Consider the following 26,529-nt stretch of genomic DNA (forward strand, 5'->3'; position numbering starts at 1 on the left):
TTAAAATTCAACTGCTAATCGGGATGGGGGGCCATACACAATATTTCCCACAACACAAACTATATTTTCTATGAAAATTGGTTAATATAGTAAGAAATATCAGCCATTTGTATTGCTGTATATGTATTTTGTGTATGTTTGTAGCATTTACTATTAACCACCAAGAATTTTTCAAAACAAAAATGATGATTATTACATCTGTAATTATCTTTGATAACCAAGAAGCTAAGACCAAGGTTACCCGTGATTGTAGAACTGACATGGTGGGAACAAAGATGTCTACCTGTGAATTTGTTTTCCTGACTTAAAGGGGTTTTCCACTCCTTAGACAGTGATAACCTATTATGTATACAATGTTCCAGGTTGGTGGGGGTCTGACATCCGATTTTTAGCAGCCCCTAGCGCCGGAAGCAAAAGCCAGCAACTACTTGAATGGATTCTGAGCTGCAGTATATCGGCATAACCACTACACAGTAGATGGAGCTTTCTTGTACAGGCTTCGTCCGCTCTTTTGTTTCCTCCACTTGCAGAAAACAGATCCCCACCATTCTGATATTTATGACCTGTCATCTGTACCTAAAGGGTGGAAAACCCCTTCAAATATTAGCTATTTTTCAGGGTTACAGTCTATTTTTGGCTGCTTGGTAGATGGCTATGGTTTTTATGGCTGTAACGAAGGATGAGAGATTACTTGGGGAAGGTAGTTGTCCTTGATGAACTTTTCCCTTAAGGATACCCGCAACCCCATGTTTTATAAGGTAACGTATTTTTCAAAAATGGAAGGAAGGATATTGGAAGAAGGTGTCCTGATGAGGCCATAAAATGACTGTTTGCAGAGTTTAAAATAGCTTGTGATTCAGAGGAACAATATTTAGGTTGTTCTGCCTTGATAGTGTATGAAGAGTTATGTCAGCCTAACATTGGTGTGCATGGGGAGGATTATAGGAGAAACCCAGGAATGTGTAGACAGCTTGAATTTTACTGACTATGGCTGTGTTCGAAATGGACGACTGCACAACAGTGCCGTGTGTTTTTCAGCAGTTTCGTAATGTGTATCTTTATTTTCTCTAGTCCCATTGCTCGAAGTTATGCTGAAACTGATATCTCACTGAATTTATCTTGTTATTCTTTGGTGAAAGTGTCTTTTCTTGGGTCATATTAGAACATCGATCTGAGAATGAGGTGGTAGCCAGGCTTCAGTCAACTTCTCCTCTGGAGATTTGCAAAGCAAGCAAATTGTAATTCATAACAATTCGTAACGTATTTGAACAAAAACATTATCGCCTGCATATTAGGTTGCATCTATGTTCTAATGTGGAGTTGGCACATGTACAAGAGCTGTTTCCTGTGTCAGCGTTGCGTGCAGCCTATCTGCTGCTTTATGTCAGGTACGTCTTGTCCATTTGCACCTAGTAGGACTTTCGTCTCTCCTAATTCATTTCCCCTTATCCCATTATCCATTTGTTGCCCAAGACATCATAATTAACAGGAAAGTAATAGTATACTTAATGTAGACCTGTCTGTAACGTTTATACTGTAAGCATATTTTACATACAGTCATCTTATCTCAATTTGCCTGTGGCTTCAGACCACAAAAGTCAGCATAATAAGACCCCATGGTTAGCTATTACCATGCCTTTGACATAGTAATGTTTTTTTTTTATTGCTCTAAGGCAGAAAGCAATTTGCAAATAATCTTTTTTTTTTTTTGTGTATACAGCTTTAATGCTGACCTACGCGTCACTATGGTTACAGACTGCAAACAAACCTTGTGTAGTCTGATCCTGCAGTCATGTGTAGTCTGATACTGCATTCACTGCCATAGTCCTTCTATTTTCCAAAGCCTACAAACAGCAGAAAAGTAGACAAAAAGGTATAGTAAAGGGCAGTATTAAAAGAAGCTGAAGGTAGAGCAATATCTCTGATTCTTTAGTCCCCGTTTTCTGCTACCAGCCCAATCTCTCGTGAGAAAGTGATGAACCGGTCTATTGGGATGTTCCAGTATAAACCAGGATGTCTTACAGACGTACATACCAAGCATATCAGCAAAGGCAGTGTAAACTCAGCCTCAATACCTAACACTGTTATTGGTGAATTGTTCATAATGGTAGGATAGGTAGAGCTAGATACCGGTACTTTTTCTGCATGAGAAAAATAACAGCCAGTAGAGTCTGGTGGTATATCCATGATTTGGTGGTATGTAGACAATAAAATAGGGGGTAGAACTATCTGGAATTCCCTAAAGCTGGCCATACACATGATGTGTATTTTGGCTGAACTGGATGACTTTGGTGGGACCATCTAATGTATATGGAGGCCTTCTGACCCTCCCCTGATTGCTGGTATTTGTCGAAAGACTGATCGGGCTGCTGTGTTTCATCACATATGAGCCCTTTTTTTCTCGAAGAGATAAGCTTTTTCACGAAAGATTACACACATAGAAATGCCAGCACTTCCATCTCAAAATACAATACACAAGTACAATTAAAACTTAAAAACTGCAAATAGATGCAGACAAAGACCGATCCTGACCCCTGAGATTGCCCAGGATCCCTACATGGATCTCCACAAATTCCACAGCCCAGGACGGGAGGTTCTGAGGATGGGGCCAGAGCTATTTGTGTCTGTAGCGCATGCGGAAACACTTAAATCCACCTCCTCTGCGCATGCGCCAGGGACAGGAATCGGTCTGGCCCCATCCACTGTATCTCATGCATTCTGTACTTTTGAAGTGACATGCCATCCATAGAGTAGACCGAAAACCTTGTATTCAGACTGAAGGACATGACTTCAGCTGGTGTACGATTTCCAAAGACGAGCGCTCAGTGAGACGGCGTCCCAGAGCAGCTGATCCACACATTTCAAGACAGTAAAAATATTGGAAGCTTTCTTCTGCAGGTAAGTTAGGATTAATTAAGATGGGGTGATGGGTGCCACTAGGTCCCCTTGAACATAATGTTGCAGAAGGAGAAGAGGTCTGTCTATGTACCAAGTACAGTGAAATTCCTTTAATTTGGCATCTGAAAATCTGACAGCCTGGCACTTGTTTCTAGTACAGAATTTACAAGACCAGAAAGAGAAGACTTCTTTTTGGCCTTTTAGCCTCCAGACGGTTACATATTTTTGAAGTAAAAATGTTGTTTATTGTGTAATTTAAGAATATTTGTCACTAAAATCTCAAAAGAAATCTAAGAATATTTGAGGGAAGAAAGAAAAATAATTTTACCACTTATTTCAAAATTACACTACTTAGTTTAAAACTTCTTGTAAATTCAAGTTCAAACTTTCCACATCTACCCACAGACTAGGCTGTAAAACTGTACCTTCTCCACAATTGTTTGCATTGGACTGAATGCAAAGGGGGGATAATAACAGAGAGATTTGGGTTTTGTGAGTGTGTTACTTTTCGCAAATGTGAGGTCTGTGAGAAGGTTTTGGAATTCATGTGGAATGGTGAGGGCCTTCCCTACACGGTCAGCAATTATTTGTAATTCACAAGGCAAGAATCAGTATTATTGACCCAGTTGTCTGTTATTAGTCACTGGCTGCAATGGGTACAACTGAAGATATCTCCACTCAAAGGTAGAACAGCTTCAGTAAGAGACTTAAAGGGGTTATCCCATCATAATGATCACTGTTAAATCTGTTAATGATTTGACAGTGATCATTTTTGTAAATATACTTGATTAACAAATTCCCACCGTTTAGGATAAAAATGATCCCCACTTACCTTATTGTTGTGACTCGATCTCCCCTGGTTACGGCCACTGCTCTTCTCCAAAATCCCGATGGCCGCGCTTGCGCAGAAGACTCCTTCTTTTCTCCCGGCCGCAGATGCCCCTCCCCATAACAGTGTCATCCACAGATCCCCCATAAACAGTGCCATCCACAGATCCCCCATAAACAGTGCCATCCACAGATCCCCCATAAACAGTGCCATCCACAGATCCCCCATAAACAGTGCCATCCACAGATCCCCCATAAACAGTGCCATCCACAGATCCCCCATAAACAGTGCCATCCACAGATCCCCCATAAACAGTGCCATCCACAGATCCCCCATAACAGTGCCATCCACACATCCCCCATAAACAGTGCCATCCACACATCCCCCATAACAGTGCCATCCACACATCCCCCATAACAGTGCCATCCACAGATCCCCCATAACAGTGCCATCCACAGATCCCCAACATGACAGTGCGTCATCCACAGATCCACCATAATAGTGTCATGCACAGACCACCATTAGTTCAAAACCCACCAAAAGCACACCTTTTTGTTAAAAATATTTATTTTCTTATTTTCATCCTCAAAAACCTAGGTGCGTCTTATAGGCCGATGCATCTTATAGGGTGAAAAATACGGTAAATCAATTGATTCAGCAGACATTTATTTAATAGTATGGCAACTTTAGTGTGGCTTGTCTTTGAAATATTAAAGGGGTTATCCCACTTTGCCTTTTATACTTACCTGCTGCCACCGCGCCGTTCACTTCCTGGATTCTGGCTGGGGGCGGGCTTCATCTTGATTGAAGTCTTCTCCCGGCCGGGCCGCTCGCTGTCCTGAACGCGCACGCTGCAGCGCACGCGCGACGGTGACTTCTTCCCGGCCAGAATACTGTCCAGAAATAAGTCACCATTGCACATGCGAGGCGGCATGCGCGTTCAGTCCAGCGCGCGGCCCGGCCGGGAGAAGACTTCAATTAAGATGAAGCCTGCCCCCAGCCAGAATCCAGGAAGTGAACGGCGCGGTGGCAGCAGGTAAGTATAAAAAGGCAAAGTGGGATAACCCCTTTAATATTTCAAAGACAAGCCACACTAAAGTGGCCATACTATTAAATAAATGTCTGCTGAATCAATTGATTTACCGTATTTTTCACCCTATAAGATGCATCGGCCTATAAGACGCACCTAGGTTTATGAGGAGGAAAATAAGAAAATAAATATTTTTAACAAAAAGGTGTGCTTTTGGTGGGTTTTGAACTAATGGTGGTATGTGCATGACACTATTATGGTGGATCTGTGGATGGCACTGTTTATGGGGGATCTGTGGATGGCACTGTTTATGGGGGATCTGTGGATGGCACTGTTTATGGGGGATGTGTGGATGGCACTGTTATGGGGAGGGGCATCTGTGGATGGCACTGTTATGGGGTGGGGGATCTGTGGATGGCACTGTTATGGGGGGGGGGTCTGTGGATGACACTGCTATATACAGGGAGTGCAGAATTATTAGGCAAATGAGTATTTTGACCACATCATCCTCTTTATGCATGTTGTCTTACTCCAAGCTGTATAGGCTCGAAAGCCTACTACCAATTAAGCATATTAGGTGATGTGCATCTCTGTAATGAGAAGGGGTGTGGTCTAATGACATCAACACCCTATATCAGGTGTGCATAATTATTAGGCAACTTCCTTTCCTTTGGCAAAATGGGTCAAAAGAAGGACTTGACAGGCTCAGAAAAGTAAAAAATAGTGAGATATCTTGCAGAGGGATGCAGTCCTCTTAAAATTGCAAAGCTTCTGAAGCGTGATCATCGAACAATCAAGCGTTTCATTCAAAATAGTCAACAGGGTCGCAAGAAGCGTGTGGTAAAACCAAGGCGCAAAATAACTGCCCATGAACTGAGAAAAGTCAAGCGTGCAGCTGCCAAGATGCCACTTGCCACCAGTTTGGCCATATTTCAGAGCTGCAACATCACTGGAGTGCCCAAAAGCACAAGGTGTGCAATACTCAGAGACATGGCCAAGGTAAGAAAGGCTGAAAGATGACCACCACTGAACAAGACACACAAGCTGAAACGTCAAGACTGGGCCAAGAAATATCTCAAGACTGATTTTTGTAAGGTTTTATGGACTGATGAAATGAGAGTGAGTCTTGATGGGCCAGATGGATGGGCCCGTGGCTGGATTGGTAAAGGGCAGAGAGCTCCAGTCCGACTCAGACGCCAGCAAGGTGGAGGTGGAGTACTGGTTTGGGCTGGTATCATCAAAGATGAGCTTGTGGGGCCTTTTCGGGTTGAGGATGGAGTCAAGCTCAACTCCCAGTCCTACTGCCAGTTTCTGGAAGACACCTTCTTCAAGCAGTGGTACAGGAAGAAGTCTGCATCCTTCAAGAAAAACATGATTTTCATGCAGGACAATGCTCCATCACACGCGTCCAAGTACTCCACAGCATGGCTGGCAAGAAAGGGTATAAAAGAAGAAAATCTAATGACATGGCCTCCTTGTTCACCTGATCTGAACCCCATTGAGAACCTGTGGTCCATCATCAAATGTGAGATTTACAAGGAGGGAAAACAGTACACCTCTCTGAACAGTGTCTGGGAGGCTGTGGTTGCTGCTGCACGCAATGTTGATGGTGAACAGATCAAAACACTGATAGAATCCATGGATGGCAGGCTTTTGAGTGTCCTTGCAAAGAAAGGTGGCTATATTGGTCACTGATTTGTTTTTGTTTTGTTTTTGAATGTCAGAAATGTATATTTGTGAATGTTGAGATGTTATATTGGTTTCACTGGTAAAAATAAATAATTGAAATGGGTATATATTTGTTTTTTGTTAAGTTGCCTAATAATTATGCACAGTAATAGTCACCTGCACACACAGATATCCCCCTAAAATAGCTAAAACTAAAAACAAACTAAAAACTACTTCCAAAAATATTCAGCTTTGATATTAATTAGTTTTTTGGGTTCATTGAGAACATGGTTGTTGTTCAATAATAAAATTAATCCTCAAAAATACAACTTGCCTAATAATTCTGCACTCCCTGTATGTGTCATCCACAGATCCCCCTCATAACAGTGTCCCCCAATACACTGGCCCTCCGCTCACCGCAGTATTTCTAGACATTAATTCTTAACCTGTTAATAAGTTTAACTAAAGCTGCGCTCTCCCCTGTTCCCCTGTATCAGTGCAGCACTTACTAACAAGCTTCCATAGCAGGCAGAGCGGACGGCAGCAGTAACGTCACTTACTGACTTCGCGTGCCTGCTCCTCCTGCTTTATTCACTTCACTGCTGCCATCCGCTCTGCCTGCTATGGAAGCTTGTTAGTAAGTGCTGTACTGATACAGGGGAACAGGGGAGAGCGCAAGTTAGTTAAACTTATTAACAGGTTAAGGATTAATGTCTAGAAATACTGTGAGTACAGTGACTGCACCGGGCCCCGCCCCTAGTTCCGGACTCTAGCCCCTCCTCTCTCCCCGCTCATACATCGCAGGCTGTGATGCTGCAGCATCGCACACTGCGATGTAAAATTGAAGCATTCGCCCCATAAGACGCAGGGGCATTTCCCCCCCACTTTTTTGGGGGAAAGTGCGTCTTATGGGGCGAAAAATACGGTATTTGGCTCATCCAACTGTTTAATGTGTATGGTGTTCTCCACTGTTCTCCAACAGCAGTTGTGTGTCAACATGCCCAATCCATTGTTCCGCTGGAGGAATGATCCTGGTCTGACAATGGCTTACTCCCTTTTCCCATTGAAAAAGCATGAATGTTGATGCTAGAGTTGGAAAAAAAGCTAGTGGCCAAAAGAGTGGGGGTCATTCCAGTGATATTGTTGCCCATCGTGTCATAGTTTTGGTACTGATATCATGTCCTTTATTCTGCTCCTGGAATGGACCAAAACAAGGAAAATGGACAATGCAGATGTGCACCTAGCCTTAAATGTAAAGTTGCCTTAGAGGGGTTTTCCATCCTGTCCTGTCCTCATCAATATCTGGATTTAACACCCAGCACCCCCACTGATCAGCTGTTTCCTTGCAGACACTAGCACCATGAACAAATCAGTGGACGGAGCCAGAACCAGAAGGCTCCATCCATTGTGTGGTGGCCATGCTGGAGTGCTTCAGCTCAGTTCTAAATTCACTTGACTTAGCACTGTCCTTATGTCCCTTTCATTTTTGAGGACTATGACCACACACGTGCAACCATCTTAGCAGCTGGCATTGCAACTAGCTTGTACACAAAGACAACTAATGTAGCAGTCAAATTTTATAACAAAACTCTTACTTGGGAAAAGTCATTCAAAGTTTTAGTAGCCTCGTAGGCTACTTTCACATCGGCTCTTTGTATTTCGGTTTTGGGATCCAGCAGAGGATCTCAAAACTGGAGCAAATGCTTCTGTTCGATTTAATACATCAGGATACATCCGTTCCGTTTAGATGCGGTTATATTAAATCAGAACTGAACAAACTGTATCCGTCACTAAAAACAATGTAAGTTAATGGGTGATGGATCTGTTTTTTTTAGGGTCTGAAAAAAACTGATCCAGCATCATTGACTTACATTGTTTTTAGTGCCTGTCACGAACCAGCGGGTGTTAACCCACTGTACCATGTGTCCTACATCCTCTAAAGGCGTTGTCTAAGTGAGCCCCTCATTTTTCACAGTACCCCTGATGGTTGGGATAGACATTCCGGTGGGGAACACCAGGTCGCTACCTCTTGAGGAGGATTGGTACACGTGGCATCTGGTCCAGGCAACCCAGGAGTTACCTGAGCAAGGTACCAGAGGAACAGATATTATCAGGACGCTGAGTCATGACCAGGAGCAACAGTGCAGGGCTGAAGGATGAGGCAGAGGTGAAGTCAAACAAGCAATAGGTCAGGGCAAGCTGCACAGGCAATCCAGATCGGCAACAGGATAGTCAAGGCAAGCAGGCAGGGATAAGTCATATAGTGGAGTCCAGAAACACAAGCATGAAACAGATACACAGGAGCACGAGCAGAGATATCATGAACCTTTGCAGGACACAAGGACCTTGACGCTCAGGCACCTGGGAAGGAGGCTGAGCTACTTATATATGTGCAGGACGGCTAGGATTGGTCAGCAAGGTCACATGAGCTAACCCATAAAACACAGGAAGTGATGCATGCCGGACCTTAAGGAAGTACTACAGTAAGCAAGCATGCTGTGATCAGGGCTGGAAGGAACCCGTGGAGTGGATTACAGAACAAACAGTGCAAGCAAGGACAGAGTCTAGGACTGCAGCGGTGAATGGAAACAGCAGCAGCAGATCACGGCTGAACACTGAGCCCGGGACCGTTGCGGTAAGCAGAGGAACATCGGCAGACAACAGCCATTGTTACAGTTCCAGATCCGGTTTGTTCCATTCCGCAGACCGGACACAAAACCGCAACGGAATGCATCCTGATCTGTTTTGTCCCCATTGACAATGCATGGGGACAAAACGGAAGCATTTTTCTCCGGTTTTGAGATCCTCTGCCAGATCTCAAAACTGGAATACAGAGCGCAGATGTAAAAGTAGCCTTAAATGGGTATCATTATTATTTTGGATGTTAATTAACAGAATGTACCATAAATGTGTAATAGATGCTGGTTCCACCTTTCAGTCACGCACCTATGTCCAGAATGGGGGTTCCCTAAACCTTATCCTGGTGAAATGGCCTCCAGCCGTTAACCTCACATCTATGCAGATCTTTTCATTCACTTCTGTGAGTTATAGAAAAAGATGAGCATCCTTGCTTGGCTGTATCCGTAATTCCAATAAAGGTGAAGCCAGTGCCAAGAACCAATAAGCTGAAGCTAATGTGTTGTAGTGAGATCTCTGTGATGTACAAGCTGTTGAATTAGTAGATATCTGGAATGTGCAACAGTAGCCATAACAGTTGCCATAACTGACTTCCAGACCTCATATGACAGGGTCAGTAAATTGGCCATATACTTAATAGGTACAATGTAATAGAGCATATTTGTTTTTGAGTGGTATAGGCTTTGAGGAAGTCTTTCCTGATCTCACCTAAAAGGATTGGAATTTTGGATCGCTTCCTTAACAATAAATACACATCTGGCTCACATACAGTAGATGAGATACTGCTATGTGTCGGTGCCCCTTGAATGTCTTAAACCATTATGAAAAATCACTATGTTTCAGTAGCAATGGAAGATTGTCCTTTTGCGTTTTCCATGCCTTCCCACGTTTCTTTGTTGATGTAAGAAACTATGTAAGGAAAGAGTTGTTTATGGGGTTATTCTAGACACCAAAGTTGACTTATAGATTGAGATGTACTTGACCGGCAAGCAGGCCCTCCAGCTCACAGAAAGAGCATTTGCCAAAAAATTAAGCATTGTAATTGGTCCTCTCAATTTTGTCCTCTCTGGGCATTTTTCCATTGCCTTTCCCGACCTATAAATCATGCAGGTGGTCAGAAGATAAAGACTTATAATTGTCCAAATAGGAAGGGATAAGATCCCACTCCATGTCCAAGACTTTTTTTTATCTCCATGCTCTGTCTTCATTTCCCTCCTCTCAACTTGAGCAAATTGGGATGACTCCAAATTCCATATTAGATTGGGCCGATGCCCATAAAATAACTACGTTCTCACTAACTTAATTTATAAGATCCACTAATTAAATTAAGTGTATCTGGATTTACAGGAATTCCAAAAGGCAAAATAACAGTTGTATAAACTGTTGTTATTTTTATTGGGACATCTTGGTTTCAGATATGATGTATGATATCATTTTATGTGTCAGGCGCTGGTTATATGGAGAATGTTAGTTATACTATGATATATGCTGTGTAAAGGTTTTGTGAGTGGTGTCCCACACCCAGTTATCAACCAGAGGTCTCTATTTTGACATCAAGTGATGCACTTCTCCTTTCCACTTGTTCCTTGAATTTGAACATTTTCAGCTGACATTTGGAATAGGGATGACATATAGGAAGGGACTGAGGGTTGAGTGGGTTTTTTTACTTGGAGCAGGATGTTAACCTTGCATGTTTGCAGAGATTAATGAGATTTGAAAAAGGGGTGCATTAGCATTGTTTCACTTGTATCTTCATTACTAGCAATATAATGACATTATTTTAGGAGGTACAGATGGTGAAAAGATAAGGGTGATAGTGCAACATTTGAGTGAATGGGTAAACAAGACAATGGTCTTGAATGGTGAAGACAATGGATGAAAACTACAACATCGTTAATTGAATGTATGCCTTATATTAACCTAATGCTAAATTGACTTTTGTGAAGGATATTACTAGGTTCTTTGGAGATGGTACATTTTGGTTAATTCCACACAATAACTCTCTAGTGGTGTAGGACAACCTCCAGGCTTTCTAAAGGTGGGTTTTAGATAGCTGTTGGTCAAAGCATTGTTTGACTATTGTTTGGACTACTTATTCTTTGGAATCTGTAGGGACAGAGTGGAAAAATTCAACCTGTCTACTTGTTATTGTATTTTTTTTCTTGTTCAAAAATGTTATATGTATTGAAAAGTAAAAAATAGAATAATCCAACCTGTCTGATCCATGGCTTCCACAACATTAGCTTTCAATTTGCCAAGTCCCATAGACAAAGGTTTTTGGACAGTTCCTGCCAACAAAACCTTGGTATGCTATAAATGTTCAAGGTGGGAATGCCACTTCAAGTATCTCATGGAGATGTATTACTATAAACCATACACATGATCTATAACCTAACAGTGGCAATTATTCTGGACATACATAGAGTGAATTTTCAGCTTGATCGGACAGTAATAATAAAAGTGTTTCTCGATATCCCACAATAAAAATTTTTTATATCATATTATTACACAGTCCCTCCACTTTCCCAGACGCAGAAAGTAATACATCATCAAGGTCAGAGAACCAAAAAATGTCTTCCCAACAGTAAGTTTCAGTGGCCGTTCTCATTGTGCATGGCCAGTTTTACGATAGTGGTGGCAAGCTGTCCTGCAGTCCAATGTAACGAAACTCACTGGGACACCACCGTGACACAGATTCAGCTCTTCTAACTTTCAGTAATATAGTTCCAAAATGATCAAGTGAAACTACGGATATACATTTCTCAGTATTTTTGTTTCTTTTTGCAGAACGAATGCCAATTTTTTCATATCTAAAAAAATTTATGTTAAGCCAATAAATTCTTCATATTGTTTATTTTATTTGTCTACGCATGCCAATGATAACATACAGGTAATATATATAAAGCCCACGAGCCCACTTGGCACGGCTTCACTGTGTAGCACACATCATTTTCCAGTACACTGATCCTCCCCCAAAAAAAAAATATAATAATAATTCAATCCCCCTTCATATTGATACCAAACATCTAAAAGGAAGTCCATTTTCCAAACGGTTAAATTTGGTGGGTTACAGTTCTGCGCCTCGAGCACAAAACTGAGAAAAGAACTTTAATCCGTTGACATTTTAATGTTTAACAAATATGTTTATAACCGTAGTAGCCGAGCTTTATTAGCGTATAGATTTCATATGGTAACGTGGAATGTGTTAGGATCTTGCCTTAGAGAATGTTATTCTAGATGGGCCCGCTTTGATGCCGTTGTAATATAAGAAAATTGTGTCTGTTTTGTCATGTGCGTTAACTTGGATGGCCTCTCCGCACAGCTGTGTTAGTACAGCTACGAGTATTTCCTTGACCCTAGTATTCTTGCCTCGAGGTTTCTCCATACCGACTGGAGGAAATTTTGATTAATGTGACACTCTGTCAAATTTGGACACCAGATTACTATTAAGTGCATCATTATGTTATCTTACAAAAATGTACCAGGTTCTACCTGACAGATGTAATAGCGAGCAAGTGAAAAAGCAGAAAGCAGCAAGTAAGTAAAACAAGGGATGTGCTCAGATATATCAAAGTTAATGTCGGGTTTTGACAGACAGACAACCTAAGGTCTTAGTAAATCTTCCAGGAGTCTGTTTTATATATAACAGATTCATCTGAGATTTCCTGATCTTTTCTCGAATGTTATTTCCGAGGATAATAGTCCATTAGAAGTATTTCAGATTTAAAGCTTGGGATGCACTCTTGTTTTCCAATTGTATAGCTACATGTACAGAATGATGGCTAATTAAAAAAAAAATCATCCAGGAGTTATCTCATCTTAGACTTTGATAACATCTCACTAGGATATGCCATCCAAATGAGATAGAGGTGGGACCAGCCCATCTAGGACTTGCACCTATCTCCAGAACAGCGCCTCTGAAGTGAAGCAGAGTGCACCATGCAGGCGCGGCCACCATCCTTTCACTACTATAGGAGTTCTGAAAATAGCCGATCGCTGGCTCAGTGTCACGGACGGTGTACAGGGAACAAGGCAAAGCAACAAGCATAAATGACTCGCTGGATCCAAAAGCTAAGGAACAAAAGGGAGACCCCTGCAGAAGACCTGGCACTTTCCCTGGCTGCTCAGCCTATGCAAAGATCCGAATGGTGGAAGTTTGCATATCCACGTACCTTGACTATATAATCCCTGAGCACCCTACAATAGTGAGGGGACACGACCACCGGCTCCCTACACAAGATACGGAGGGAGTCAGGGTCACCTGGGATCCAGCAAACAGAAAATAACAGATAAATGTTCAAACACTTAGCTTTGTAGCAGACAGGAGAACAAGACCAGCATGCACACACACTCCAGGAAGAAGTATAAGCCGCCCAGAAAAGCATTCTGGGGAGGAATTTAAAGGGAAGCAATTAGTCCAACACATGACAGCTGAGAGAGGCTAACGAGATGAGCAACTGAACAGCACAACAAGAGAACTCAAGGAGGAGGTTCTGAAAGGCCTCTGTCAGAGCTTCTCAGCTGTCTGGTTGTGACACTCAGCTATTTCCGGCAGTCCCTTAGAGGTGAGCAGAGAGGCGCCCATGCATGCGTGGTGCACTCTACATTCACTTCTATAGGAGATTGAAATATAGCTGAATGCGCTCACTTATCTATTTTTGCAATGCGGGTGCGGTCTCCTTCACTTCGGGGGGCCCATTCTGGAGAGCGGTGCGGGTCCCACCTATTTGTCTTTGATGGCATATTCCAATGATATGTTATCAAAGTCTGCGATGAGACAACCCCTTTAGAAGGGTTGTCACAGGAAAAATATTCTACATTTTCCAAACCAGCACCCAGATCCGAATACTTTTTTTAATAGCATTTAATAAAATTTTGGGCACATGGGAAGAACTTATTAACCAATTTGAATCCCACAGACAAGCGAAGTGTAGTCCCCTAGTTTGGGGCTTGTCCTAAATTGCAGCGACACCACTGAGCAATTCAATAGCATGTATCTGTATAGCGCCACCTGCTTTTTCCTTATCTCTCTGTCCACCTCATGAAGGCAGTCGCACATGCTGAGTTCCATCATTCAACTGCCTTCAGCCATATCTTTCGATCATGTGACACTCCGACTGGCTGCGGACTCTTTCGCTAAAACACCCTGAAACAAACCCTCGGACCCCCTGAAACAAACAATGCCAGTTGAATGGCCGGAAAATCCCTGTAGAGGTCCTACCTATACTTTTAAAATATAACACTTTATTGATATCATTAAAACCAAAATCTATACTAATAAGGTAAAACTATCAGGCCTGATAGTTTTAACCTTATTAGTATAGGTTTTGGTTTTAATGATATCAATAAAGTGTTAAATTTTAAAAGTATAGGTAGGACCCCTACAGGGATTTTCCGTCCATTCGACCGGCATTGTCTCTTTCGCTGAAGTCTCGACTGTGGACTATGCTTGTGTGCCTTCCTGTTCAGCTGCATAATGTTCAGCCGAGATCAGAGAATCAGTGGCGCAATGGAAAGTTAAGTACTACTGAAACTCTCTTCCTTTCACAGGTTAGATCAAAACCAATGAGTATCCCTTTAAAGGGGAATGTCCAGGAACTGGATATGGATGGCCTATCCTCGGGATAGGCCATCGATATCAGATGAGTTTTGGTCCGACATTCGGCATCTCCACCGATTAGCTGTTTCAGAGTAGCTCTGGCGCTGGCAGTCTGCTCCAGAACCACACAGCAACGTCCATTGTGTGGTGGACGGAGCTGGTAACTGCAGCACTGCTCCTGTAGAAGTCAAAGAAAAAAACACTGTAGTTACCAGCTCTGTCTTGTACACAATGAGGACAGCACGGTTAGGATAGGTGGATAGGCAGTAATTGCTAAATCGGAGCAACTGCTGGCACAACCACCAATTGCCTGAAAGGAAAGAGCGTTGTCCCGTTTGAATGGAGCGGCGGCTGCGTATGCACGCTGACAGTTCATTCAAAATGAGACTGACGAAGATAGTCAAACACTGTACTTTGCAGCTTTCATAGTTGAGCTCCACTCCTTTTGAACTGGGGACACAGGACACTATGCTCTGGCAATCAGGGGATCCTGGCGGTCAGATCCCCATTGTCTAGTAATTATCACCTAGCCTGTGAATAAGTAAAACTTGATTATAACTCTTCTATACTGGAATACCCCTTTAAAGGTCAGGTTGAACATGGTGGTTGAGCTGCAGCAGGTTATAGAGCAGGAGGAGCTGAGCAGATTGATATATAGTTTTATGGGAAAAAGATTCAGAATAACTTGTATTTTACTTACTTAAACTCCTGCTCACTCTGGACTTTGAAGTCCAGGAGACGGTCCTATCAGTGATTGACAGCCTTTCCTCTATGACTGTGTATACAGAGATAGCTGTCAATCACTGATAGGACCGCCTCCTGGACTTCAAAACCCAGGAATTTAAATGAGAAAAATACAAGTTTTACTAAATCGGTCTGCATAAAACTATATATCATTCTGCTCAGCTCCTTCTGCTCTATAACTTGCTGCGTGCAGCTTACATTGCATTTTCATGGTGACAGGTTCCCTTTAAGAACTTCACAAGCGGGAAGGAATTGGGGTTCAGGAAGGTGTGGTTAAAAAAAAAAAAATTACAATTTGTCCTGCAAAATTCCAGGTCTCATAAAGCTAAATTGAAGAAAAAATAAAGTTATAACTGGGGGGGGAATGTTGCTGCCCTTAAAGGGATTTTCCAAGATGTTAAACCTTAGGGAAGAGTGAATCGACTTCTGATTAAACATCCGAAGTCTATTCGCATAACACTTTGTTTGAATACTGTACGGAGCGAGCGCTCCGTACAGTATTAGAATGTATTGGCTAAGATGAGCCAAAGTTATTACTTCACAAAGTCTCACAAGACTTCGGGTAATAACTTCAAAAATTAATTTCTACTGTTAAAAAACCTTTTCCCGAACTCAGTTTTGGTTTCGTGTAGTACCTTGGAACCAACTAGATCTACTCCAGACATAATTTCAAAATTTACAATAAATAAAAAAGTGAAATTTTCAGAAGTATTTTTTCAGCTGTAACATGACTCTTTGGGGGTTAAGTCTGCAATCAAGTTGCCACAAAGCCTTACGACACCAATCACTGCCTGCAGTTGGCTTCAAGAGGATTGGTTTGTTACCGACAACCCCTTTGATACAAGAGCCTGACTTTTGCCGATTCAGCTCCAGAATCCCATGAACAACTGCCACAACATTTCTGCTGAAATGGTGGATTGAGATCAAATGTTGTATTACTTGGGGGTTCCTCAGAAAAATGGATGTTCTGAGTCCACCACATCGAGAACTGCTACTTGTTCTGACTCATAGAGGAGGTTCTAGAGCAGAGGAAGCCCCTGACGGAATAACCCTCTGAAATACTACAGTTGTTGAAGGGGTCCACGTGATAGGACAAGTTGTCCCTCTGGTGGTTGGTCGTTTTCCATTGCTCACAGACCTCTAATTATGGAATGTGCACCCTAGTGATGGGTCGGGGGCTGCTGGGGGATTTAAGGTTACCCGACAGCCTTGCCATGGTTTGGGATTGTTTCCGGATCCATAGATGACCTTTCCTGTAGTAGCAGTGCTGGCTTGTGTGTTCTGTAAGATGTAAGTGCATACAATAGGACAGACGGTGTTAAGGGTCTTCCATCTACAGTCTGGCAGGACATGAGCATGCATGCTGGCTGCTGCTGTATACAGAGCTCTGCGCAGCCGTTGGTCTGAGGCGTGCAGTGGGTATGCTATCTGCACTTTGCCCTCTAGTGGTGCGTTATCTATCAGCTGCCTGATTCTTGGGTGCAGCATGTGAGGTTTCTTATACTGATGGCACGCCAGCAGTGCACAGATTATGCAGGAGGTTTTGATCAGTATTGTAGAGTTTTTTTGGTGGCGCTATATTACATATAGGCAAAAGAGTGTGCAAAATGTGTTCTGAAAATACCCCGCTGTCCTCCTGACACAAACCTGGTGAAACAAGAGATCCAGTTCTTGTTTCACCAAGTTTGGGAATAGAGAGATTTCTGAATGGTTTCCCGTTTTTGCTCTTGTATATTTCTCCTGTTCTGGTGGAAAAATGTTTTATCTATCTATCTAAAGCAAAAATATGGCAGCACTACATCCAACTTTAACAAAGGGTGCACGCCCAAAGGGACTAGACTATTGCCCAATACACAAAGTAACAAAAAGGCAGCACTCGAAAATCAGTAAAAAGTGAAGAAAATGCTTTTATTCACCCATGTGGATACGCGTATCCACATGGGTGAATAAAAGCATTTTCTTCACTTTTTACCAATTTTCGAGTGCTGCCTTTTTGCTACTCTATCCATCTATCCAGCTATGTAACATATCTATCTGCCTATCTATAACTATCTATCTCCTAATCTATCTATCTATCTATCTATCTAATATCTATCTATCTATCTCTCTCTCTATCTATCTATCTATCTAATATCTATCTATCTCATATCTATCTATCTATCTATCTATCTAATATCTATCTATCTCTCTATCTAATATCTATCTATCTCTCTATCTAATATCTATCTATCTCTCTATCTAATATCTATCTATCTCTCTATCTAATATCTATCTATCTATCTCATATCTATCTCTCTCTCTCTCTCTCTATCTATCTATCTATCTATCTATCTAATATCTATCTCCTATCTATCTATCTATCTATCTATCTATCTATCTCTCTATCTCTCTATCTCTCTGCTTATGCTGTCTATATACTCTTTAATGACTGTATGTTTCCTTTCCAGGCATTATTTTTGTATTTTCAGTGAAGTTTTGTGCTCTCAGATAAATGTATGTGATCTTCTTACATGTAGAAATGTAATGTCTTGCCCTGTAATAAAAGAATCCGCCATATTAATTGTCGCCAAGTCAGATTTCATTATACATTTTTTTCTATTAGATCTATGATGAACCGGAGGTGGAGAACCGTTCAGCAGTCATCCTGAATAATGACATCTCATTGATTATTTTTCTTCAGGTTTTAAAGTCCATTTTGCTGTTTCCAACTATTGAGAGAATGGCGCAGTCGCCGCAGGGCAAGATAATGACGCCATTGTTGTGCAGCCTGCGGTACGTGGTGTATATGCCTTTATATCTACTCTCCTTCTTACCGGACGTCATGAAGATATTTCTGGTGAAGTTAGCGCTGCGTGGCATCAAATCTGTGGATGAAGCATCAGTTGTGGCCTCGCTGGACCTGTTCAGAATGGAGTGTGCCGGTAGGTGTTTTGTACACAAGTGGTACCCACAGGATGGCACATGGATACATACAGTACACTAATATGTCAGGGATACATATATTAGTGTGCCAGGGATACATACAGAATACTAATATGCCAGGGATATGTATGTTAGTGTGCCAGGGATATGTATATTAATATGCCAGGGATATATATATTAGTGTGCCAGGGATATGTATATTAATGTGCCAGGGATATGTATATTAGTGTGCCAGGGATATGTATATTAGTGTGCCAGGGATATGTATATTAGTGTGCCAGGGATATGTATATTAATGTGCCAGGGATACATACAGTATACTAATATGCCAGGGATATGTGTACTAGTGTGCCAGGGATATGTATATTAATGTGCCAGGGATATGTATATTAGTGTGCCAGGGACACGTGTACTAGTGTGTCAGAGATACATATACTAATGTGCCAGGGATACGTATAATAGTTTGCCAGGGATACGTGTTCTAGTGTGCCCGGGATATGTATATTAATGTGCCAGGAATACGTATATCAGTGTGCCAGGGATGCATACCGTATATTAGTGTGCCAGGAATATGTATATTAATGTGCCAGCTTATGTACGGTATATTAGTGTGCCAGGTATATGTATATTAGTGTGCCAGGGATATGTATACTAGTGTGCCAGGGATACATATACTAGTGTGCCAGGGATACATATACTAGTGTGCGAGCGATACGTAATACTTTCAGGCGAAAGATCTCTATCCAGAGGGAGAAAACCTGGATGGAACTTTTGTCATGGTCTTGGTTCAGCCTTGGGTGCAGGTATAAGGTATTATATTCTACATCCTGATATCTTCTGTACATGCCTAATAAATATTTGCAGCGTTTTCTATCTGAAAATCCACGTGTGGCCGACCCACCGCTGTATCTGTGTTTCAAAGCGCATCAAGAAGTGACATGAATTGCAACACAGATTACCATTGCTAACGAAGGGGCTCTGATATGACGTGGATTTCGGCGTGGAACACATGCAAATCTACTTGAAAATCCAACCATGTAAGCGTAACCCTTACAAAGCGGCACCTGTGGACAAAAGACACGTTTTTGAGCTGGCAGAAAATATTTTACAACTATTCTAAAGAAATAAGTTCCACGAAAACACCCCAACGGTTAAAGGTGTTTTCCGGTGTTAGAAGTTACGCCCAATCCCTCTGCAGCGCCAGGTCAAACATGAGAACTGCAGCTCCATTCATCTCTGGAAATAGCTGAGCCATAGAGATGAACGGAACGGCGGTGCGCATGTTCGGCATGACGCTCCATTCATTTTGCGCCGCTCCAAGGGGGTATGTGGTTCCAGTTCTCTTGATCAGTGGGGGTCCCAATGTTAAGACCCTCATCAATCTAGTAGCGGATAAGTTTTAACAACCGGAATACCCCTTTACTCAAGATTTAGTTTTGTTGGCCTTCAAATATATCCATTGTGCAGACTGCAAGACTGATATGGAAGATTCATACAAAGAGCCAATAGTTTGTCGCCCCCTAGTGACCAGAATATTATAAAAATGCTAAAGGGTTGTCCACTTTATTCATATTGATGACCTATCCTCAGGTAAAAAAATGAAGAGAAGGCTGCGCTTGTATGAGCACTGCCTTCTCTTCAAATAGCTGATCGTCAGGGCTGTGAGGCCCCCCCGATCTGATATTGATGACCTGTCCTGAGGATAGGTCATCAATATGAATATAGCGCCAACCCCTTTAAATGTTTTTATATTTCTCAGTTAAAATAGGACGGAGCAAAGCTGAAAATCTGGACACAAGCCATGGTCAGGGGTGGAATTGTTTCTGGAAGAAAGCAGCTATTTTTTCTTAACCTGGATGACCCCTTTAAATGTGGCAGATCAAACAGTGCTGCACCCAGGCAACCACGCAGTACCTGCAGTCTCTATTTAAAGGGGGATTCCAGTTTTAACAAATGGTGTGTAATGAAAAGTTGTACAATTTTCCAATATACTTTCTTTACGATGTTCAAGATCTCTGCTTGCTGTCATTTAAAAGTAAACAATTCATGGCTTACGTCCAGAAGATAAAAATCTGTCCTGGTCATGGAATGAGCTCACAGGCACACGGCTCTGATACATTGCACCATAAGGCCTCTTTCACACGACCGTATGGCTTTTTCAGTGTTTTGCGGGCCGTTTTTTCCAGATCCGTTTTTGTTTCTGTTGTGTTTTCGTTTCGGTTCCAATTTTTCCGTATGGCATATACAGTATACAGTAAATACATAGAAAAAATTGGGCTGGGCTTAACCTTTTTTAATAGATGGTTCCGCAAAAACGGAACGGATACGGAAGACATATGGATGCATTTCCGTATGTGTTCCATTTTTTTTGCGAACCCATTGACTTGAATGGAGCCACGGAACGTGATTTGCGGGCAATTATAGGACATGTTCTATCTTTTAACGGAATGGAAATACGGAAACGGAATGCATACGGAACACATTCAGTTTTTTTTTTTTGCGGAACCATTGAAATAAATGGTTCCGTGCACGGACCGGAAAGAATGGCCCGTAAACGAAAAAAAAAATCTGAGACACTTGCGCTGCCGTCAGGTATTTCTCTGAGGCTGATGTATTCACCTAGGTTAGGGGCGAGTGTCCAACCTACTCTCACCGATAATAAATGGCTGATTGCTATACATATTTGTGGAATACCGGCGCTGGCACAGAGAGGGTAGGGGAGGGTAAAACGCAATACATATACACAAGACACTAATTAAAAAGTCTCTACCAGTATCTGACAGATGATCGTTCCGTGATGTGGTGTGATCCCGTTGTTCCAGGAAGCGCTGTGTAGATCTGATGGGACGCTTCTTGCTCTAACTCTCACCTCGCACGCTGCCCCCCCGGCCGGTAGCTAGCGCACGCGTGGAGGAGCCTGCAGGGATGAGTTCAGGAGCGTCTTCGTGTGACGTCACAACTTCGCTCTGGGTGTCTCCAAGGGACAAATTTCCATCCAACGCGTTTCTGAACCTACGGGTTCCTTCATCAGGGATGATTCATGGTACAAGTCCTGGGGATTAAATGAGGTTTCCCATTCCCATAATCATTTCCATGGATGGAAATTTGTCCCTTGGAGGCACCCAGAGCGAAGTTGTGACGTCACACGAAGACGCTCCTGAACTCATCCCTGCAGGCTCCTCCACGCGTGCGCTAGCTACCGGCCCGGGGTGGCAGCGTGCGAAATGTGAGTTAGAGCAAGAAGCGTCCCGTCAGATCTACACAGCGCTCCTTGGAACAACGGGATCACACCACATCACGGAACGATCATCTATCAGATACAGGTAAAGACTTTTTACATAGTGTCCTGTGTATATGTATTGCGTTTTACCCTCCCCTACCCTCTCTGTGCCAACGCCGGTATTCCACAAATATTTATAGAAAAAATAATAATAATCGGTCGTGTGAAAGAGGCCTAACTGGAACAAACACATGACCAGGACAGGTTTTTATCCTACGTAAGAAAAGACTGAAGAGTTCTATTGAAGGACAGTAAGCAGAGATCTTGAAAGCCATCAGAAAGTGATACATATTAGAAAATGGTTTCACTTTTTATTATGCACAGAATAACCTTTATTTGCTGAATCTGGAACATCCCTTTAAACTTGTGGTGGGAGCAACATCAGAGGTACACATTAAGGGCTCATTCAGACGACTGTATGAATTAGTCCGCCGAACGGGTGCAGACCCATTAATTTTAATGGGGACGGCATGATGGATGAGGACGGCATGTCTGCATCCCTAGTTCTGTTCCGCGGCCCCACAAAAAATATACTGCATGTCCTATTCTTGTCCGCAATTACGGGACAAGAATAGGCATTTCTATCATACTGCCAGCCATGTGTGGTCCACAAAATGCGGAACGCACATGGGCCGGTAACTGTGTTTTTCAGATCCGCAATATGCGGACCGCAAAACACTACGGACGTCTATATGCGCCTTAAGACAGTTGGTTCATTCTTTTGTTACTTCCTATGAGGTGATGTAAGTAAGTAAATTCCATCAAGTTGAAAATCTTTGACCGATCAGTCGTCAGTAGCACATCCACAATACCCAGTCCCCATAGCTCTGTGTGCTTTTATTGTGTAAAAAACCTGATTTGATACTTATACTAATTAACCTGAGATAAGTCCTGTCCCTGACTCATCTCACGTACAGGACACATCTCAGGGTAATTTGCATATGTTTCATATTAAAGATTGCTGTTCACAAGCGCAAACCATCCAACTTGAAGGAGCTGGAGCAGTTTTACAAGGAGGAATGGGCAAAACTCCCAGTGGTAACATGTGGCAAGCTCATAGAGACTTAGCCAAAGCGACTTGGAGCTGTGATTGCCACAAAAGGTGGGTCTACAAAGTATTGACTTTAGGGGGGTGAATAGTTATGCACATAGACTTTTTCTGTTATTTTGTCCTATTTGTTGTTTGCTTCACAATAAAAAATTAAATAAAAAATCTTCAAAGTTGTGGGCATGTTCTGTAAATTAAATGATAAAAATCCTCAAACAATCCATGTTAATTCAAGGTTGTGAGACAACAAAATATTAAAAAAGTCAAGGGGGGTGAATACTTTTGCAAATCATATTTAATAGCAATAGTCTTTACTGCCAAAAGCCGGAAGGTGGAAATGGGTCTTGAGGCTATTTCCAGAAGAAGATGGTTAACCAGAAAAAAAAAAAAAGAGAAAATCCATATTTCATAGCTCAGGTGTTAGCCGAAATTACACAGGATCACATAAGGGCAGGATGTGTTATCTAAAATTTGTCTTTAAAGCCTAGTGTGACAGAATTAGATGTGTAGAACCTGTTTGGAAAAACACTGGCTCCTGGCCTGTAATACTGGGTGAGTCACGGACACCTGCGAAATGTTGTCTTAGGGTACTCAAAAAAACAACTCACCTCTCTCCAAGTCATTTTTCCTTCTTATTTATTCTCCGTCCAAGACTTTTCGCTCTGCAACCATCCTTCTGTCATTAAACAGGTCCCTGAATCGCTCCCCTGTCCCATCTCCGAAACTGTAACTTTTTTTTTTTCCGACTCAACTTCAGTCATTTTAACAAGACATATTTCTAAGGCTATTAAAGAACGTTTGGTCTCTGCAAGAGGTCTATGAGTGTTAGTCGATGACCTTTCCTCTCTTCCTGTGGTTTGTTTATAATCCGTTTCTAGTGACGAGCTGAGGTATAGGGCCCGGGGCCAAATCCTTTTCTCAGACAAACCTCCTTGAATTCTCTTTGGCAAATACTTCTGAAAACCACGAGCCAAACACCATGTCAAAAAGAAAAAAAAAAGAAAAAAATGACACAACGCTGGGCAATCCTTGCACAGGATGCAGCTCAATTTTAAGTACAAGGTACACAGCTAATGTAAGAGTCTCAAATATTGACATAGCTGGGACGCCGTGGCGGGAATATTGTTATATTTCAGCACGGAAGAAAACTTTTTTTTTTTTAACAACATTTGATCTGGCGTCGTACGTGCACCGCTATATCGATGTCTCTATTTTTAATAACATTTATCTGATCTCTATGGCCAGTTTGGGGAGCTTCGCATTCTACGAAAGCTTATCCAGTGTCTGTTTTATAAAACATGGTTTCAGCATGAAGAGCCTAGGGTAAATCAAGATCTTTATGGCTATAATCTTAAAGGGGTTTTCCCGAGATATAGGTCATTAGTATCTGATTGGTGGGAGTCTGACACCCCGTGACACCTGCCGATCAGCTGTTTGAGAAGGCACTGGCACTGGCTCTTGCAGTAGCGCCTCGGCCTCTTTGCAGATTTTTCTGGGCTATGTGATGTCACGTTCATCTGTCACATGGTGTAGGCACAGCACAGCCACTATGTAATGTACGGCACTATCCTTGGTGAGCATAGGTATCCAGAGGATCGGTCATCATATAAAATATCTCAGAAACACCCTTCAAAATTATTAAAGCACAGCTTAATTTGTAGTCGTGTTTTGACCAATAGAGATCAAATATTAACATATCTACAACTTTGTGATTTACAGACTTATCGTTACTTACCTTTCCCATTCATTTGAGATCTCCCGAGATGATTGGAGTGAGATGATGAGTTGTTCATCTCACGGCACTTACCATATTTTTCGCTTTATAAGACGCACCTGATGAAAATATGCTCCCCAGGCTTTAGAGGAGGAAAATAAGAAAAAAATGTTTTGGTCAGGCCACCAAATAAAATCAGGACCTCACATCAGACCTCAATGCCACTCAGATCAGACTTCTAAAATAAATAACTTAACTTACTTCTGCTGCTTTTCTCCAGGCCCAGCGATCGCTCCTTCAGTCGTGCTCCCTTGTCTTTTCCGGGCCCGCGCTGCACTGTCGTCTGGCTTTGGGCAGTGTCGAGCCGTAGTGCTCACGCTAGGTCCTGATGCTGTATGCGGTCAGGACCTGCAGTGCAGCATAGCCCCAGGGAATAAGACCAGAGAGGGTGAGTACAGGAAGCGCTTACAGCACTTCACTCCCCGTCCAAGAGAGCACTTCCATAATGGAAGCGCTCACTGTTATTCGCTTTATAAGACGCATAGCTATTTCCCCCCAGTTTTGAGGGAAAAAAGTGTGTCTTATGTAGCGAAAATATGGTGTTTTGGAATATCAAGGGCAAACAGGAGACATAAGGAAGGACACATCTGTATCTTTTTTTTTTTTTTTTACCTGTTTTGCCTCCTTAGGACTTATTCAGATGTCCCTTCCGGGTGCTGTCCAAGTGTAGAATGTTATAGTGTTAACAATATCCCAAGTGTTAATGGGTCAATCCAAATGTGCAATTTTCTGCATAGCCCATCAGTCTGTGCCAAAAATGAATCGCAACATCCTGCACCAGTTTTCTCAAAAGTGAATGGGTTTTGAGATAAATGGAAAGCAGAAGTATTCTTTAAAACTGTTCCATGTTACCAGTTGGAAGACGGACGAGTTTAGCATTGTTCATCGGAAGGAGACCTTTTTTCGCTCCTTGATGTAATTTCTGCTTGTCTACAGAATCATGTAGTTCACACAGTCTCCTCTGTAGTCTGGTTCTATCAGGAAAAGCTTCCCAGCACACAGACCTCTACATGATGAATTACACTGCAACTGCATTCTCTCTCCGGGATCACACAGCAGGTGTTGGTGATGAATATTCACAAAAGAAGCTAGCCACTAAGAGGGGTTGTCCGAGATAATTAAAAAGCTCACACAAGCTCCGGAGTAGACTAAACCAAAAATGTCTCCAATAATGTCTCATGCAAGGGTGGACCACCCTGCTATAGTGGAGCAGTTCGCCACCATAATGAACCAAGGGGCAGTGGCGACTCTAGGAACAATATATAGGGGGGGCACAAAGATACCACAGTCAAAAATGGGGGGGCACAAACAAAATAAGTATATATCAATAAGATTACAAAATACGAGAGAATTGCGATATGCAGGGATACAGTTATAATAAAGCAATTTACTTACAAAAGAAGCTATTCAGTCGTCTGCTGTGCCGTCCTCTGCTTGCTTCCACGGATTCTTTCCCCTTCTTTCTGTCTCTCGTCAGTGCACAGGCGCACTGTTATGGTGGATCTGTGGAAGACACACTGTTATGGGGGCATCTGTGGATGACACATTATGCCTCTCATTAGCCCTCATTATGCCTCTCATATCAGCCCCCATATCAGCCCTTATGCCTCATTAGCCCCCATATCAGCCCTTATGCCTCATTAGCCCCCATATCAGCCCTTATGCCTCATTAGCCCCCATATCAGCCCTTATGCCTCATTAGCCCCCATTATGCCTCTTATTAGCCCCATTATGCCTCTTATTAGCCCCATATGCCTCCTATTAGCCCCCATATGCCTCCTATTAGCCCCCATATGCCTCCTATTAGCCCCCATATGCCTCCAATTAGCCCCCATATGCCTCCAATTAGCCCCCATATGCCTCCAATTAGCCCCCATATGCCTCCAATTAGCCCCCATATGCCTCCTATTAGCCCCATATGCCTCCTATTAGCCCCATATGCCTCCAATTAGACCCCATATGCCTCCAATTAGCCCCCATATGCCTCCAATTAGCCCCCATATGCCTCCTATTAGCCCCCATATGCCTCCTATTAGCCCCATATGCCTCCTATTAGCCCCATATGCCTCCTATTAGCCCCCATATGCCTCCTATTAGCCC

General features: G+C 42.5%; 1 protein-coding gene across 5 annotated transcripts in view; it reads left to right on the top strand.

Moving 5' to 3' along the window:
* Window positions 1–26,529, top strand: part of LDAH (lipid droplet associated hydrolase) — a 249,584-nt gene that overhangs the window by 183,057 nt on the left and 39,998 nt on the right. For all 5 annotated transcript variants that reach the window (XM_044289610.1, XM_044289615.1, XM_044289614.1 and 2 more), the window contains one exon: window positions 18,086–18,326. In XM_044289610.1, the coding sequence (XP_044145545.1) occupies window positions 18,086–18,326 (241 nt within the window). The remainder of the gene's footprint in view (window positions 1–18,085; window positions 18,327–26,529) is intronic.

The sequence above is a fragment of the Bufo gargarizans genome, chromosome 4 (genome assembly GCF_014858855.1).
Source record: "Bufo gargarizans isolate SCDJY-AF-19 chromosome 4, ASM1485885v1, whole genome shotgun sequence".
In the NCBI taxonomy this organism is placed as follows: Eukaryota; Metazoa; Chordata; class Amphibia; order Anura; family Bufonidae; genus Bufo; species Bufo gargarizans.